This window comes from Cupressus sempervirens, chromosome 5 (genome assembly GCF_028749045.1).
Source record: "Cupressus sempervirens isolate cs-2001-9-10 chromosome 5, ASM2874904v1, whole genome shotgun sequence".
Classification (NCBI taxonomy): domain Eukaryota; kingdom Viridiplantae; phylum Streptophyta; class Pinopsida; order Cupressales; family Cupressaceae; genus Cupressus; species Cupressus sempervirens.
In genome coordinates, this window is record NC_143122.1 from 778,529,385 (window position 1) to 778,549,110 (window position 19,726).

Consider the following 19,726-nt stretch of genomic DNA (forward strand, 5'->3'; position numbering starts at 1 on the left):
AGGCATCATTTAGTGGAGCTGGGTTGTTTCCCTCAAGAGGAGGGTTTTTCTGGGGATAAAAGGTTTCTTGCTGTAGTTTAATTTAATCTAGTTCAAATTTAACATGGTATCAGAGCCAGGTTGCTGAAGATCTATTTTGAACCAGGTTTCTTGATTCTCTATCTTTAATTTCTCTTGTATTCAAGATGGTGAATGGACTTAAAGTTGAGGATAGATTGGAAGGTTCCTCAAATTTTGCATCATGGAAACCCAGAATTCTAGTTGTTCTTGAAGAAAATTATTTACTAGATTATGTCACCTTTTGTGTTTCCGAACCTTCTGATGAGACTGCTAAATCTTAGTGGAGATAAAATAAAGTCTCGGCTAGAAAGATCATGATAGATTTTGTGAAAGATAAATTGATTTCAGTCATCCCCAAATTAGATTCAGCTAAGGAGATGTTTGATACCTTGAAGGAGGTCTATGAAATCAATAACACCAGTAGGGTTCTTGCCTTGAGAAGTTAGCTGTTGCATGTTAAGATGTCTAAAGGAGAATCTGTGGTTTCTTACTTCATGAGAATTACAGATCTAAAAGATCAACTTGTTGCCATAGGTGAATCTTTTGGTGACAAAGATTTGGTCATGATTGCTATGAGTGGACTTCCTCGATCACGTGAATCATTTATTCAAGGTATCAGTGGTAGAGGTGAACTTCCTAAGTTCGATCATTTAAGAGGAGATTGTCTTCAAGAAGAATGCAAGCATGAAGCAAGAGGTATTAATCGGAAGTCCTTTGAAGATGATCATGTGTTCATACATCTAAAAGAAAGGAATAAAGGAAACTTTAAAAGATTCAGAGAGAAAGATCTTGATTCCTCTTTTGCCTACAGGAAAAGAAAATAAATCGTTCTCACATTCAGTGCTTCAGATGTGATAAATTTGGTCACTATGCTAGAGATTGTCATGTAAAATTAAAACCATCTCATGGAGTTGTTGCAGATGTGGAGAACTCTTCTCCGAAAAAGTAATCCTACAAAATAAATGAAGGTTTTCTTTTTGTTTCTTCTCTTTCCAGCAATATTCCCTCTAACAGTAATACTTGGTTGATTGGTAGTGGAGCCTCTCGTCATATTATTGGTTTCAAAGACAACTTATCAGATTTAAAGGTAAAATATTCTCACCTAAATGTCATTATTTGTGATGATGCTAGTTAATTTGTTAAAGGTGTTGGCTCTGCTTCTTTTCAATTGGAGTTTGGAGTTCCTCTTCATCTAAGTGATGTTCTTTATGTTCTAGGTATTAAGAGAAACTTGATTACCATTTCTGCATTGGAAGATAAGGGTTTTAATATAGCATTTGCCGATGGCAAAGTTTTGGCTTGGATAAAGAATTCTGATTTTAATTCATCTTGTGAGGTTGGTGTTCGTCGTGATAGTCTTTATCACTTCTCTGCTCACCTTGTTCAAGCTCTTTCTTTGAATTCATTTGACTCCTATGAATTATGGCACAAGAGATTTGGTCACTTGAATTTCAGATCACTATCATCTATGAAGTGTAATGTTCCGAAGGCAAACTCAGCCTGAAAGCGATCGTGGCTCGAGGGCAATCTTGTCCCAAAGGGGATCTCTACTCAAAGGTAATCTTGATCCAAAGGGGACCTCAATCGGTAGGGTATCTTGACTTGAAGGGGAACTTGATTCGAAGGGGAACTCAGTCCGAAGGGAATCTTGATCCGAAGGGGATCTTGGTCCAAAGGCAATTACTTTGATACCAATATAATGTTCTGAAGGCGAACTCAACCTAAAAGCGATTGTGGCCCTAAGGCAATCTCGTCTCGAAGGGGATCTCTGCTCAAAGGCAATCTTGACCCGAAGGGGACCTCAATCTGTAGGGTATCTTGGTCCGAAGGGGAACTCGATCCCAAGGGAAACTTGATCTGAAGGGAAACTTGGTCCGAAGGGAATCTCGACCCGAAGGGGAACTCAGTCTGAAGGGAATCTCAACCCAAAGGGAAGCTCGATTCGAAGGGGAACTCGGTGTTACATCCCAATTTTTGACCTAATTTAAAATATAGCTGTTGAGGTTCACATGAAGTCAGTTGACAGTTAAATTGTTTATTATCCTATGAAATGATAAGATGGTTATTCGTTATAATTTCATGTGAAGATAACATGCTAGTTGATTATTTATCACGAATTCATGGAATTGAAAAGGCAACTAGCCGTTACGATTATTTATAACTTGTTATGATAATATGATTTAATTGTGGAGAATTTCCTTGTAGGAAACATGTCGAGGGGGTGGAAGCATTGTCAGAAAAGAATTAGGCAGGAGCATCACTATCATTGGGCAAATGGGTTGAGGACCTAGCATTGTTACGGGACTCGCCGAGTCAGACCAGGACCCTGCGAGTCCGAGGCAAAGTCCTGATTTCCGAGGCAATCTGCCTTTGGACTCGGACTCGGCCAAGTCCTGGTAGAGTCCACACGGACTTGCCAGACTCGCCGAGTCCTGATGCTAGGACTCTCGACGACGGCTAAGAAGGAAAAAGGCAAAAAAATAAAAAATGCTTTGTTTTATGTTGACTTTTTTGGTTTTTATAACATGTTATTGACCTAAAAAGGTCATTCCACCATTTTCTTGTGCTCACAAGAGAGAGGAAAGAGTTAGAGAAGCATATTGGGGTTTTGAGAGAGAAATCAGCAAACCGGTTGGCTCTCCCGTATTGATTGCTAATGGTTTGTGCATCTTTGTAGCTTGCATTAAAGCATTGAAAGGAGCTTAAGAGAGCATTTGGAGGAGGTTTTTATAAACTTGCATTTCCATTGTTTGTACAAATTTGAAGAGTTAAGCTACAAGTTGCTTTTCTTTGTGTTGTTTAAATTTGTTTGGTCTCTACTCTCTACTACTAGTCTACTACTATCTACTATTTTTTACTTCTAATTTTGTTTACATTCATATTGCAGCAGGCTAGTAGCAAACACATTGAATTTTGACATTATGTCTCAGGGTGAGGAAAGTGGAACTAGGCCTCTATTTAACCCTAATGCAGACCCAAGTGCAATAGCAAGGGATAGGGCTTGGAAACATGCCATCCTGGGGCACAAAAAGGGAGTTGTTACATGTTGGCATTGCGGTGTAGTGTATAATGGGGGAGGAATAAATAGATTGAAGTGTCACCTAGCACATATACTTAGACGTGATGCTAAAAAATGCAAAGATGTACCCCAAGATGTTATGCGAGACATGCAAGCTCTTCTAGAGGAAAAAATGTAGAAAAAAGAATTGAAAAAGAAGCAACATGAAGAAATGACACAACTAGCCGGAGCCCAACAGGGATCTTCTAGTTTTTGCTCTCCATTATCCCCTACTCCACCTACGGATGCCACTACTTCTACGAGTGGGACCATTGGGCCTCGCATTTGTAAGCAAAGATTGACACTTGATTCCATGTTTGCTCCACGCACGGTTCCAGGTGCACAACCATCGCTTCAGGGCATGGGTTGGAACAAGGATAAACATGATTATGCAAAAAATGGAGAAAATGGAGAAAAGAGAATTGAAAAAGAAGCAACATGAAGAAATGGCACAACTAGCCGGAGCCCAACAGGGATATTCTAGTTTTCGCTCTCCATTATCCCCCACTCCACCTACGGATGCCACTACTTCTACGAGTGAGACCATTGGGCCTCGCATTCGTAAGCAAAGATCAACACTTGGTTCCATGTTTGCTCCATGCATGGCTCCAGGTGCACAACAATCGCTTGAGGGCATGGGTTGGAACAAGGATAAACATGATTATGCAAAATTGGCACTTGGAGACTTCTTCATCTACAACAACATTTCATTCAATGCAGCAAGGTACTTATTTATTTAAAATTGAATTTATGTCTTCTTTTGTTTTCAAAGTTTCAACTTTCAACTTTCAACTTTCAAGAGACAATAATATGCTTATTTTGTTTATTTTAATTTGTATTTTGTTTTCAAATTTATTTATAATATACTAATTTGTTTAACTTTAAATTTTATTCTATTTGTTTCCTGATTGGCAAATTGGAATCGATGTTGTTGCTATTTGTGGTCCAGAGTTCAAAGCCCCTAGTGCTGAAGAGCTAGGAGGCCCTATTTTGAACCAAAGGGTGGTTGATGTAGAAGTTGAAATCAAGGAGCAGCGTGAGGTGTGGAAGAGGAAGGGTTGCACCATCATGATTGATGGTTGGACTGATAGAAGGAGTAGAACACTCCTCAACTTTCTTGTCTCCTCATCAGGTAAACCGTAATTGTACTTAGAGTCCTAGACATTATAAATTTAGAAGTAAAACTTAAGTGATTAAGTTTATATATTATGAATTTATAAATTATGATTCATGATTCATGATTAATCATTAAACTAATTTGTTTCTTTTTCTTTAGGTGCCACGATTTTTTTGAAATCAATTGATGCCTCAGGAAAAATAAAAAATGTTGAATATCTTTGCGGGGTAATGGATGAAGTGATAAAGGATGTGGGTGAGGAGAATGTGGTGCAGATAGTTACAGATAATGCAGCAAATTATGTTGCTACAGGAAAACTTCTTATGGAGAGACACCCTCACTTATTTTGGACCCCTTGTGCTACTCACTATATTGACCTCATGTTAGAGGATCTTGCTAAAATACTTTGGATAAAAACAGTTATAGAGCGAGGAAGGAGTGTATGCAAATTCATTTATAATCATACATGGGTCCTCAACCTCATGAGGAAACACAATGGGCAAAAGGAGTTGTCTCGTCTAGGAGTCACTAGATTTGCAACCAATTTTCTCACATTGAAATCTTTGCTTGATTCAAAGGGAGGTTTGAGATGCATGTTTGTTAGTGAGGAGTGAATTGCATCATCATATGCAAAGAACACTGCGGTATTGCTGCAGCTGATTATGTTTTTGATGAGGCTTCTTTTTGGACACTGATTGCTGATATTGTGACGGTAATAATCCTTTTTGTCCTCATTTCAACTTTATTTTGTTTATGAAATTATGTTATAAATTATTGTTCATTTTTTAAAGAAAAACTTAAAACTGATTATTTCTTTTCCAACTTTCATAATGATTGCAGTTTGTAAAGTTGTTTGTTGTTCTCTTACGAACTTTTGATGGAGAGAAGCCCTCAATGGGCTACATTTATGAGGGCATGGATAGGGTGAAGGAGGCCATTCGCTCTTTTTTTGTAGGGAATCGAGATAGGTATGGGCCTATATGGGATGTCATTGATAGACGTTAGCACAATCTACTTCACAGGCCTATACATGCAGCAGCCTACTTCCTTAATCCAGCATACCAATTCAGCCCACATTTCAAGGCTAATGATGAGGTGTGGAGCGGCCTCTACGATGTTATAGAGAGAATGTCACCTGAATTAGTAGTTGGAACAGATATAGTCGATGAGATTGAGTTGTTTAAGAAAGCTCAAGGGGACTTATTTGCATGAGTTGTGCAAGAAAAGTAGGCCAGAATTGATGCCTGGTAAATACTAAAAATCTTTGATTCTACATCCTAGATTCCTAATTTCTAATAGTAATTCTATTACGGTATTACCATTTTAATTTGATAAATTCAAAGTTATTGATATGATTCAAAATTTTCTTGTTTCAGATGCATGGTGGGAGATGTTTGGCACAAAGGTGCCAAATTTACAGAGGATTGCAATTTGCATCTTGAGCCAGCCATCTAGTGCATCAGGATGCGAACGTAATTGGAGCCTATATGAGCACATACAATCAAAGAAGCGCAATAGGTTGGCAGTGAAAAAATTAAATGATCTTGTCTTTGTTCACAACCTTCGCCTTCGCCATTGACAGATCCTTGGCACCATAGAGATGGCTGATCCTCATGCATCACCAATTGTATTAGAGAATGTTGATCCTCATGCATGAGTGGAACATAGAGATGGCTGATCCTATCTTCAGTGATGAAGATGTGGAGTGGGTAGATCAGGTGGATCAGGAGGTTGAGGCGATAGCGATGGCAGTTGAGGAGGCTACAATGCGAGGAGATAGAGTGTAGGACCCTGAGGCTAGGAGTGATGGATCCCAGTCTGATGACGAGGTTATGTGGGTGAGGATGAGGATGATGATGATGATGAGGATGAGGATGAGGATGAGGTTCAAGCTCAGCTAGAGACACAGGGAGAGAGGATGGCTCTAGAGTCTTCCATGACTTATTTTAGGCGCACTCGTAAGAGGACATAGACTACTATGAGCCTTAGTCTTCTAGTTGTTATTTTGATTATGATATATGTTTTGAACTTATGAATTTGATACCATGGAATTTGTAATGCATGAATATTGTAGACATTTGAGTCTTTGACACTGGAGTGACACTATGTTTATTACTTTATAGTTTATAACTTTATATTGTGTTATTCAGTTTTTTTCCTTCAGAAATTCGCTTTTATACTTATGTGATCTATGCAAAATTGTGTATGTGTATTAAGTAGCTTCTATTTATCTCAATTACTATGTATTTGATGTTAATTGACTAAAAGATACATGAAACAATCTTAAAATCCTTAAAAATCTTTGAATTTCATGGATTTTTCAATTTTCCGAGTCCTTGCCGAGTCCGATCGCCGAGTTTGAGTCCGAGTCCCGTAACTATGGGACCTAGCGACTTGAAAACTATGAGCTATTTAATTAAATAATGTGAGAAACGTAAAATAATCTAATTTAAAATATAAAACATATCTCAAGAGATTTTTAAATAATCTTCATCATATTATTATAATAAATACACACGTACATATAAATATAAAAGTGAATTTATATATTTGTATGAACGTATACAAATATATATTATAATAACATTTGAAAATTATAATCTTCCAATTCTTCTTTCCAACTTATTTTTATTTTATTCTTTTCTCTCTCCATAGTCGATTTAATACTTGAAATTCGAATGGTTTTAAATCTTTAAAAACTGATGGAAGCTGGGAAGCCACGGCTAGTCTTTTAATAGAAGCCATGATGGGAGTCGGAGACGACTGTTCTCATTTCCTTACCATCTTTTTTGCCACCGTTCCAAACTCCTTTGCAATAACTCGAGTTCTAGATTTCACGGTAAATTATATACATCCGCTAGCACCCTGAGATTTCCGAATTAAACCTTGGTCGGTTTGTGGGTTGACATTGATCCGAGCAAGACTTCTGTTTAGACTACCGAGTTTAGAGGGTGCCGGGCATAAGCCGAGTGTTGCAAACTTTATATATATCAGGTCATGAAGTATTTCCCTTTGATTTATTCTTTCCTTTGTTTGAATGTAAGATCCACTGCAGCCAGCTAGGCATAGAAATCCAATATTAAGAGTGATATTATCATATGTAGCTTTGCTGTTGGTCTCCTGTGAAACTCATACAGTCTCCCATTTTGTTCTTTATTTTTTTCATTGTATCTTGAACCATTATTAAAGAAGTCAAGTGGTAACTTTAAGAGTCTCTTAATGTTGTATGAACCATCACAAATAATATGGATATCAATAGCAAGTTTATGTTGTCTTAAACCATGATAATTATATTAAGAGTAGAATGCTCATAAATTTTCAATACACCTGGGATTCACTGACAATGTGGCCATGAAAGGGTGAAGAGGTGAAAAAAGCAGAGTGTTCATAATCATATAATACACTTGGGAATCACTGGTTGTGTAGCCATGAATGGTGAAGAGGTGCAATAAATCTGCAAGAAAGCAAAAGATGAATCAGACATGAATAACTTAAATGAAATATATTTAATAGCTCAAAGCATGATCCTGTTAATTGTATCCTCCTACTGTCAAGTCGAATGGTGTGTATAAATATCAGGATGCTTAGTAGATAACAGATGTTCCTTGTCTATTCCGGGTAGGGAGGGCCTTTCTTGATAGAGATTGTGTGGGGAATAAGTTAAGGTCCGAGGTTGGCTGGTTTAGCCCTTGACAATGTTTCACCTCTCCCCAAGTTGTCGGACGCACAACAGACAAGGATAAGCTATACATTCAATTGTTTATCAGAACAAGTATTTTTACTTTTATGATGTACATGCAAGATGAAGGTAAGATTAATTGAGTTGTATCATCGTTACAGTTATTTTACATTTAGTTGCGAGAGATAGATTTATCTAATGAATTGTTATATCAAACTTTCATTATATGAATAATAAATATGAACATATCTCCTAATCTCGAGTTATTGCCACAGTTAAGCAATCGGAAGAAAAGGAATGATACAGTGATATCTGAAGCCCTAATTGATTCAGTTGTATCTGAAGTCTTAATTGATTCAGTGGTACTTGAAGCCCTAATTGATACAGCGGTATCTGATACCCTAAATGATCCAATGGTAATCGATGTCCTAATTGATATAGTGGTATTTGATGCCCTAAATGATCCAATGGTAATTGAAGCCCTAAGTGATACAGTGGTATTTGAAGCCATAGTTGATCCAATGGTAATTGATGCCCTAATTGATACAGTGGTATGTGATGCCCTAATTTTATATAGTAGTAATTAATGGTAATCGTCATTTGATTTTGATATAGTGGTATTGGTGGTGGTCGTTATATGATATTGTTATAGTGATATTTGTGGACTAATCTGGGTGATTGCCATAGCATCCCTACAATGATTTCTCAGTTCAAATTCCATGGTATGTGGATTTTGATTTTTATAGTAAATTCATTGATGGTGTTTTAAGGTCTTAGTTAAGAAATTTTGTGTAATTGATTTTAACGGTAAATCTCATTCACATGAACATAACTGATTTAACTATCTTCCTATGAAAATGAAGTTATAACTGTATTCCTTTGAGTATGTTAGTTGTTAATTAAGAACCGAGAAAACGGGTTGTTATACTCGGTCCGAAGGGAATCTTGACCCAAAGGGGGACTCAATCCAAAGGGAATTTCTATCCGAAGGCAATTGCTCTGATACCACTGAAATGTTTCGAAGTGTGGATCAACTGGTTCTATGCTTAGTTACGCAGAAATGGCTATTTGAGGTCCATATGGTGGAAGTGAAGGGGAAAGGATCTGTACAGTATACAATGCAGAGGGATGCCCTGCAGAATGGATGGGGAGGCTGTACGGTAGGCCCTTGAGTGGCCGTACGGTTAGCACATAGTCCGTATGGTATGGAGATGTTCGTATAGAAGAAATGGAGTGTGTGCTGGGTGAGGGAAGAGCAACGTACTGTGGGAATGCCTACTAGCCATATGGTATGAGGAGTTGCAGTTGTACGGTAGGAGGGAATGAGTCAGACCGTACGATATTTAGGCCTAGGTTGTATGTATGACCGTATGGTGTGGATGGTGTCCATACAGTAGGACAAATGGAGGTTGAAGGAGGAGTGAGGATGATGGTGTGTTGCTTGCAAGGAGCCGTACGTTTGTATGGTGGTACATGTAAGAGGTTGGAAAGGTTAAGGTGATCACGGCAAGGAGGAATACGAAAGAATTTGGCAATGCTGTTTGAAATGTAATGCAATATATTAAACACAAATAACTTGCAAAGCCAGGGACCAAATAGATACACACTTGTTACCAAATAGTAATGATATTTCCATATACAAATGATGCTCCGATTTGCAAGATCTGAGCTGAGAAGTACACAAACGAAATAGGGTGAGGGTTAAATCCCATTGAAACCGAAAAAACTAAGTAGGGAAGATCTTTCAGTTCCGAAATGGCAAACCACAGAGAATCCCAACGGGAATTCGCAGTACAAAGAAATAATCCAAATCAGATATCAACTACTACGTACATGCCGTGCTTAAATACCTGTCAGGGAAACCTTTCGAGAGTGTACAAAGATAACCGACGACCACACCTACGTACGGAAACAATTAAATAAAAATAGGTCCGAGATATACTAAATCAATCGGAACCACAAATTCAAATATTGATAACTAGGGCCCCATATTAATTAATTAAAGTAACTAATTAAAGGTCCTTTTATTATATTATTTAAATTTTGGGACCAATTAATTAATTAATTAAATTCAATTATTACATTAAAATTTGGGGACATGACATGAAGGATGCAGTTATTGGTCTTTCTCATCTTAAGAAGGATCACGAAGAAGTTTGCAAAGGCTATGCTTTAGGTAAGAACATCAAAAGCCTTTTTCATATTAGTGAATCTAAATCTAAAGGAATTTTAGAAATCATTCATTCAGATTTATGTGGTCCTATGTTTGTCACTTCTCTTAGTGAATTCTAGTATTGCATTTCATTTATTGATGATTAGTCTTGTAAGTGTTGGATCTACTTTCTTAAGACTAAAGAATCAGATGAAGTGTTGTCTCGATTCAAAGATTTCAAAGCTTTGGTTGAAAACTAATCTAACAAAAATATTAAGATAATGAGATCAGACAATGGCAAAGAGTATGTGTCAGGATTTTTTCAGAATTTTTGTTTAGAAGTTGGGATTAAGAGGGAGTTTTGTGTTCCCTATAATCCCCAACATATTAGTGTGGCTGAAAGAAAGAATAGGATATTTATTGAAGCAGCCAAAGCAATGATTCATGATCAAGACCTTCCTATCTTCTTATGGGCTAAGGCCTGTAGGACAACAATGCATATTCAGAATAGATGTTCTCATCAAATTCTTGGCAATTTAACTCCAGAAGAAGGTTTCTTAGGTATTAAACTAGACACAAGTTATTTCAAATTTTTTGGTTGTCTGGTTGTAATTCATACTCCTAAGGAAAAAAGATCTAAGCTTGAACCTTAAGGAAAAAGTGGCATTTTTGTTGGATAAAGTGATTCATCTAAAGCTTACAGGATCTACATTCTAGGTCAAAAACAAATTGAGATTAGTAGAGATGTTATATTTGATGAATTGAAAGCTTGTAAACTTTCAAATGGTTCAAGTTCTGATAATGTTGAAGAAGATGTTGATGTTCCTCAAGTTCCCCTTAATTCTGATCCTACATCTCCTGTAGAGGTTGAGAGGGAGTCTCATAATGCAGATTTTAATTCTAATCCTCCTGATGTCATAGATATTTCAGCTGGTTCTAATTCCTCTTCTAGCAAGAAATGTCCCCTATGGGCTAGAAATCTCATGGAAGAAAGTGAGCCCTTCGCTGCACCTCGTGGAACATTTAGAGAAAGTAAGAGGCCTCATAACTTTTCTGGATATGTTGCTCTGATGAATCACTTTATTGCTTCAGAACCTTCTAGTGTTAAAGAAGCTTCAAAATGGCAAGTATGGAAAGATGCAATGGTGGAAGAATATTAGTCTGTTCTCAAAAACGATGTGTGGGATATCGTTCCAAGACCCAAAGGTAAGTCTGTGGTTTCTTCAAAATGGTTATTTAAAATTAAACATTCTGTTGATGGCAGTATAGAGAAGTATAAGGCCAGATTTGTTGCTAGAGGTTTTTCTCAAAAGTAGGGCATAAACAATGAGGAAACTTTTTCTCTTGTAGCTCATTCTTCCTCTATTAGATCTATCATTAGCATTGCAGCAGTGAAGGGCTGGAAACTCTATCAAATGGATGTTAAAACATCATTTCTTAATGGTGTTATTGAAGAGGAAGTATTCATTGAACAACCTGAAGGGTTCATTATTCATGACAAAGATTTCTATGTGTGCAAGCTGAAAAAGGCCTTATATGGCCTTAAGAAAGCCCCTCGTGCTTGGTATGAAAGGATTGATAATTATCTTCTTGGTTTGTGATTTGAAAAGAATGATGTTGATTCAAATTTATATTTTGAAAAGGAAGATAACAACTTTCTGATCCTTGTATTTTATGTGGATTATTTATTTCTTACTGGTGATGATGATCTGATTAAGAAATGAAAAAAAAATCTTACATCAGAATTTGAAATGAAAGATATTGGCTACTTGCATTATTTCCTTGGTCTTGAGGTGTGGCAATCATCTAAAGGTATTCTTCTAAGTCAACGTAAATATGTATTAGACATTCTGAAAAGGTTTGGTATGTTGGATTGTAAATCCATTTCCACTCCAATGGAAGCAAACCTTAAAAGGCTCTATGAGGAGGTTGCTGATTCAGACCTAATTAATCCTACTATGTATAGACAACCCATTGGTTCTCTCATGTACTTAGTTAACACAAGGCCTGATATTTGTTATGTTGTTAACACTCTGAGTCAAGTCATGTGTGTACCAAGGCAAATTCATTTGGTTGCAGCCAAACATATTCTGAGATATGTTTGTGGTACATTGGGTTTCATCTTATTTTTTTTATTCAAAAGCTGATTTAATTTTGGCAGGATTTTTGACAGAAAGATTACTTCAGGATATTGTTTCAGCCTGGGTTCAGCCATGACTGCTTGGTGTAGCAGGAAACAATCTTGTGTGGCTCAAAACATTGCTGAAGCAGAGTATCTAGCAGCATGTATGACTGCAAAAGAAGCTGTATGGCTTTCCAAATTGCTCTCTGATCTTTTTGGTCATAAGGCAGAACCTACTATGATTATGTGTGATAATCAAAGTTGTATAAAGCTTTCAGTTAATCCTGTTTTTCATGACAGATCTAAACATGTGGAAATTAAATATCATTATCTTACAGACATGGTTCAAAGGAAAGTTATTGAACTAAAGTATGTTTCTACTGAAGAACAAGTTGTTGATATTCTTATCATGCCTCTACCTAGGACGGAGTTTAACTATTTCCGAAAGAAGCTTGGCCTAATGGAGAATAATATACTTGCTGAGAGAGAGTCTCAGTTTTAGTAACTATTTCATGGGTAGTACTTCTTTGGGAGAGAAGTCATATAATAATACTTCTTATGTTCATCCTCTGCAAGTAGGCATGGTGAAAATACTTCACCCATTGTAAGTAGGCATGGTGAACTTACCCTCTGCATGTAGGCATGGTTTAAATAAATAAAAAATCTTCTCCAAAAAATCTTCTTAGGGAGAAGATTGAGGTGAAATTCCTCATTCAAACACCCTCTACAAGTAGGCATGGTGAAATCCATCCTCTGCAAGTAGGCATGATGGAAGCATGTTGCATTGTCTTCATCTTGTAGGAGTGGCTATAATGACGTACATGTTGATAACAATTGTTGTGATATTGTTATGAGAAGATAACAATAGTATTTTGTGAATGCAATTGTTATGTTATTTTTATGTTGAGATAATATTCATCTATTGTTATAATGTGATGACAATAGTATAAATTAAATGAGAAACATTGTATTAACCATTTGACTGGTTGCAACCACTTGATATTATCTCATAATGAAAAATCAAAGATCTCTCTCTTGGTAAGAGGGAGTGTTGAAGATCTGATGTAGCTGCAAGAGAGATGTTTTTCTCTGTCTTTTTCTTCATGAAATTTTGGTGTGTTATGCTTCAAGCAATTTTGTGATACTACGCTTCTAGCAAGTTTTTGGTGTGCTTCATTTCAAGCAAGTTTTCTATGCTGGATTCAAACATCCTTCAACAGTTGTGTTCCTTGTTGGCTTCCACGTTGGATTATGAACTACTCATGACAGGTATAACAGTTGGAGTCCATGTTGGAATTTTTATTATTGGCGGCATATTAGTTCCTTTGTCTTCCGACGGGTGGTCTTATTTTTGGTGCACTCTTCTCATATTTGTGACAGATATTTTTATCGGATGCTCTTGTTCCTTATAGCAATGATGGTTACACTTCTTTGTAACTGTTGGGATTATTCTCCTTGGCTCTGCGTGCTCATAGCTTCTGAGATGACCCTTTCTATTCTCAGGAAGCTGCTCATTATCGAACATCAGTTTTATATTTATCTTCATCTAGTTAAGACCCGGGTGTGTGGAGTTCAATTTTTGGGTGTGTGCGTAGCTTTCAGAAGTGCAGGCTTATTCTTTTATATCAGTTTTCTCTCATTCTCAGGTGGATTTGGTTCCTCTTTTACATGTGATTTCTGTTATTTGAGCACTTGCAATAGTGCTCATATTTAGCTTTGCATATGCATGCTCTCTTTGTAACTGTTGGGATTATTCTCCTTGGTTCTGCATGCTCATAGCTTCCGAGATGACCCTTTCTATTCTCAGGAAGCTGCTCATTATCGAACATCAGTTTTATATTTATCTTCATCTAGTTAAGACACGGGTGTGTGGAGTTCAATTTTTGGGTAGCTTTCAGGAGAAGTGCAGGCTTATTCTTTTATATCAGTTTTCTCTCATTCTCAGGTGGATTTGGTTCCTCTTTTTTATACATGATCTCTGTTATTTGAGCACTTGCAATAGTGCTCATATTTAGCTTTGCATATTTAGTTTTCTCTCATTCTCAGGTGGATTTGGTTCCTCTTTTACATGTGATCTCTGTTATTTGAGCACTTGCACTAGTGCTTATATTTAGCTTTGCATATGCATGTCTCAAGGTTTCTGGCAGTGTCTTCGCATATAGTATGTTGTTCATTTTTGCTTCCTCCATTTGTAAACTTTTACTGATTTATATCAGTATGTAGTCTTGTTGATTGAGACCTCATCGGAATTCTGTTTACTGTATTCTCATTTGAGATTTTATTGCATATGTGGTGTAAGATTGTAATCTTCATAAGTGTTTGAATCTGATTCAAACTTCTGAAAGACCTGGAAGTATTTTTTTATAAATAAAGGCATCATTTAGTGGGGCTGGGTTGTTTCCCTCAAGAGGAGGGTTTTTCCCAGGATAAAAGGTCCTTTTGCTGCTATTTAATTTAATCTGGTTCAAGTTTAACATACTTAACTCATTTGTAATGATGTGATATGTTGGGTATCACAAAGAGACTTGCTATTTTCATTCAATGGATATCAACACTTCTACTACTTCCCAACAAAACAAACTACAAGGGAAAAGGGTTTAGAAAGCTAATCTGCTCCTAAAATGAAGGAGATTATGAATGCCTTTGTGACTCTACTAGACTTAGTTTAGCCACTGGCACCAACCAAGTTAGTGCAATCTCCTAAGGTAAATATAAGATGTTCAAACTATCACCATTCTGTTAACACCATTCATAGATGAGCAATAATCAAGATAAAGTTCATAAATATGTCATTCAACCACGCAAGGGAAACTTTCAACCAACGAGCAGCTAGTTGTTTGGTCTAAATGAGTTCACCAAAGATGCATCCAAGATATCTTCCATTTAACTAAACACTATTTCTAATCAACATGAAACAAAGTCCTAATCTAAGTGAAGAAATGAAGAAACTATGCAATACTTCAGAGCAACACAAACAATCCACCACCAAAACCAACAATGAATTAGCAATTATTTTGAATAGTATTACGGCAACAATTTCTCCAAGTCTCCCCTTACTCTACTCTCTAATGAGTTGCAAATGAGAGGGCCTTTTCCTTTTATAGTAATTCCAAGAACAATGAGTGGCTAGGATTGATTTGAGATCAATGACCAAGCTTAATTTACATAACCCTAATTAGGGTTTCTAGCTACAAACATTTAATACTGTCCAATCAGAAAAAAGACACTTTTGGGGGCAAATAAGAAAATTATGTTGCTTTTATTGACTAATCAGAAAAAGGTTAAGTAGAGGCACTAGATGCCTTCCGCATGTACACTTGACATAATATGATTGGAGAATTTAGGGCAATTTCACATAAATTTTCTGATTGGATGGAAATGGATAGGTGCCAGATCAACATTTCTATCTTGCAATCTTTGTTTAAACTCCACTTCAGCATCTTAAAAATTTGGAAATCTTCTCATTGGCATGGCCTTCAACTTGCTTGTACACAAGATCTCAATGTCATTTTGATTTACTTGCTTGATCAATTCTCATGTTTATACTTGCATTGTTTTTGCATAGTTATTTTGTCCTCGAACTCAGTTTACATGTTGGCTTGTACTTTGACCTAAAACCTCTTGCAACTTGCTGGTGAGCCTCCATGTCGTCATTTGTTTGTCACATTCACCCTTCCAAAACAGGAAAAAAATAAACTTTCCTTAAAAAATGGCAACTATAAACAACATTAACATAAACTAATAATTGAAATTCACATGATGTTAAATTGATATAAAGTTGCATCCGTAAAACAATTGCCAAGTTATGAATTTCAGTGTGATGGTAGAATTTTGTTTTTTCTAAAGCTTAATATTTTGATTTTCCTTGCACATAACAGAAAGCCGCTTGTTTTTATCAGGATTGATCCTTAAACACCCACTAAACACCTAGTTTGCATCCTTAATCTTGATTTCACTCCTCAAACATGATCTGCATTAAGTGATCATGTTCTTATTTTGTCCTCTGTGTTGGGTAAGTTTGGGAGCTGACTGGACATGAAGCCTGAAGAGAGGTCAGAATCCAACCTCTTTTTGGTCTCTTGAGCCCCAAGAGAGGTTGAATTCCGACCATATATTGAACTCAAGCCCAAGGTAAAATGTTCAACCCTTAATTTAAACTTTTTCAATTCGATCTCTTTCATGCCCTCAAGGTTGATTTCACGTTCTGGTTTATCCTTTTCTACGCTTCATCTTTCACACTTTGATCATCCCAACTTATACACTGGTTTTCAGGAACTCGAACGTTCATGGATCAATCTTCTTGAGTTTCAAGTTGACCCTCCTCTGATCTGCTCTTGAGTTCGTGAGCCCCAAGGGAGGTTGGATTCTGACCCTCTCTTGGGCTTGACCAATAGGAAAAACTCGCATAAGTCATTGGCTCTTCATTCGAACTTGTGTTATCTTGCCATTTTGACTTGCAATTCAACACTTCAATGCATGACATACAGCATGGAGCCCCACAACAGGTTCGATTCAGAGCTTCTGTTGGGCTCCTTGAGCCCTAGGAAAGGTCGGATTCCAATCCTCTCTTGGGCTCACTCCAAGGATCAAAATTTTGTTAAGTGTCAACTCGCTGCTTGGAGGCCGGAATATTTTATATAAATATAACATAAATGTTACATTTTAGATATATACCGTGATGATGTTTGAGAGTGGTTTCAGGTCGCCAGGAGTTACAATGGAGATTGTACATTTTAAGAAATCGTAAAAATTTCATGACAGTCAAATATCAGTCAGCTTGCTTCCATCAGTGTTCTTAATCATGCCTTTTCCTGACTTCCCGAGATAAATCTAAAACTGGAACAAGGATTACAACTCATTTCATCACGAATTCCACATCCTTAATTGGCTTGGCCAGTTCTCACTCATATCCCCGACTAACTTGACTCCTTAATGGGCGAAAGTCACTCAAATTCATCTCTTACACTTGGAGATTTAAATATTGCCACTTAACTAAGACTACTTGGGACAACTACCCCACTGCCAACTGAATAGAGGGGGTCTCGCTTTGACATGAGGCAATGATATGGAAACCTCACAACACTGCTTTGTAGGAAAACCTCGCTGAAGACATTCTTTCAGTAGTTAACCTTGTTTACGGCTATAAAAACTTGGTAATCACATTTGAAAATAAATCTGCTACCCTTTCAAAAAACTGTTTTTCTTGAAAATAAGTAAAGTAAATGAAATCCTGTGTATCTTGCCTTTTATAGTGAGATATAAAAGTCCAAATACATATTACGTAATTTATATAGGAATCATAGCGATTATGGAGGCTCTTGAAAGAGAGGGGCTTGAACACAATAATGTTTTGCCATTTGCAGAAAACCAAACATATTTACAGTTATTCTTAAGTTGCATCATCTTCGAAGATGATGCAAAATGTTTTGTTTTCCCTACTAACCTTTGCTTTTACTGAGTCTAGATCAGGATACCTCGGTTTCATGGAGAGAACTTGGAGAAGAATAAAGTATTATATGAACGAGTTTCTGCACTCGCTCAGAAACATGGTTGTACACCTGCACAGTTGGCACTTGCCTGGATACTTCACCAAGGAAAAGATGTTGCACCTATACCAGGTAACCTTCAGCACAGATGATTAATATTGGATGCAGATATCACCTAAGATATAAAAGTGTGTCTATGTTTTAATTTGATTTATTACACCTCATGTCGCCTTTGGCTTGCAGGAACAACAAAAATAAAGAACTTGGACGAAAACATTGGTTCCTTAAAAATTAAGCTATCACAGCACGAGCTGAATGAGATTGCTTCAGCTGTTCCAGAACATGAGGTTGCAGGTTTGAGGTATAGTGAAGGCCCTTACCGTGCAACATGGCAATTTGCAAACACTCCTCAGCCAAAAAAATAGTTGCCTTGGTGTTGTGTCTTTTACCCTTAATCCGAATCTTGAACTGAAAAGAAATTGTGTATCCTTTTAGCTTTGATTAAATTGTCAATGCCTCAGAATGATTTCTCAGATATTGGAATGCTTTGCCTTGGTCTCCTTTTCAGCATTTCAGACTCATTATAAACATAGTGATTTTTATATTACCAGTGGCTGTATTTATCAGCTCATTAGTCTGCTTTTGTCACTACTTGACCTCTTACAATTTCTCCCCATCCTTTCAAGATGAGCATGATGAAGTACATTTCAACTAAGGATTATGTTGGTTGCTATTTAAAGAGTTTTGAACATAACTATATTTTTGCAAGTGTTGCGAAATGCCTGTTAGTTTTTTTGAAAAGAAAAAAATTAAAATGATCGATAAAGAGCTTTGTTGCTATATAGAACAAACCAAATTCCCAAAATACAAGATAGCTTGCTTGGGATGATTGGATGATTTTTAAATTGATAGTTCTGAACTTATCCAAGATGCTTATAATTATGAAGTTGAATGTGAAAAGACAATAGAGGCTGCAACAATCAATTTTATCTGAAAATCTCTTGCAGTTGCCGAATTTGTTCTATACAGAATGGCAGAGAGTTTATTATTCAATGTCTTTTAGTTTTTATAGAAATCATGTGCTTTGATTGAGAGAGTGTGATATACTTACAAAGAGTGTAATGTTGTACCTAAAGGTTTTATTATGGGTTTAATTGTATGCATGGTACATTTCCAATCATCTTTGTATCTCAATGTAGGTTTCTTTGAACTATAATTTATTCGTCAAGCATGGCTGAGTAGTAAAACACAATTTTTGAGAGGAATTATCACAAGGATTGCACCCTGATGCTAAGTTGGAAGATCAACAATCTTGTGAAACATGAAAACTCCTTCAAACCTATGGCTTGCTCATAACAAAGGTGAATGTCGAGATTATAGGTAGCTTCCTTTATTGATCACCCTAAACTAATTCTTGACAGTGAAAGGGTCAGAAGAATTGCTTTGAGATGAATTGCTAAAAGCCTTAAAGGTGATACACCAAACTATGAAATTCCAAAATCTCTGACAGCTACACTTATTCACAATGGACTTCAAATGAAAGCTAATCTCCGTTTACAACTTGATTCATAACCAGGAATACATAAATAACCATACAGAGGTTCTAGTTTTCAATGTTTACTTGAAGGAAACTAAGTTTCACAGCTTTAACATATTGAAAACAGTAAAACACAACATTAATCTTCATAATTTTTCTTGATTCCATTTTTTCTGAAAACAGAAAAGTAAAGGACTTAGCATTACTAAAAATCACACAGACAAAATAGCCCAAAAGATCTGTAAGTAACATTTTGCTGCATTTTATTGAAAAACAAAGGAGTTTCCTTTTACAGATCTGAAAATATCTTCTCTCCACTTAAAACCACTTTGAAAACTGAGTTTCAGTGCAATCTTTGCCTTTGCACATGCAAAAAGAAGAAAAAGAAAGAGCTCTGGAGAAACGAAAATACAACTGCCTTGTAGAAAGGTCTTCAATCCAACTGAAAAGAACTGCATCTAGAACTGAAAGAGCTTCTTGAAATCTGAAGAAGAAATGGAAATTTGTTGGTAATT

At 36.6% G+C, this 19,726-nt stretch overlaps 1 protein-coding gene across 1 annotated transcript in view; it reads left to right on the forward strand.

The window, feature by feature from the left end:
* Nucleotides 1-18,428, forward strand: part of LOC149558247 (putative aldo-keto reductase 1) — a 63,848-nt gene extending 45,420 nt beyond the window's left edge. Inside the window, exons 6-7 of the mRNA XM_089832550.1 lie at nucleotides 17,653-17,806; nucleotides 17,918-18,428. Coding sequence (XP_089688676.1) covers nucleotides 17,653-17,806; nucleotides 17,918-18,099 — 336 coding nt within the window. The 3' untranslated portion in view covers nucleotides 18,100-18,428. The remainder of the gene's footprint in view (nucleotides 1-17,652; nucleotides 17,807-17,917) is intronic.
* Nucleotides 18,429-19,726: the final 1,298 nt, after the last annotated feature.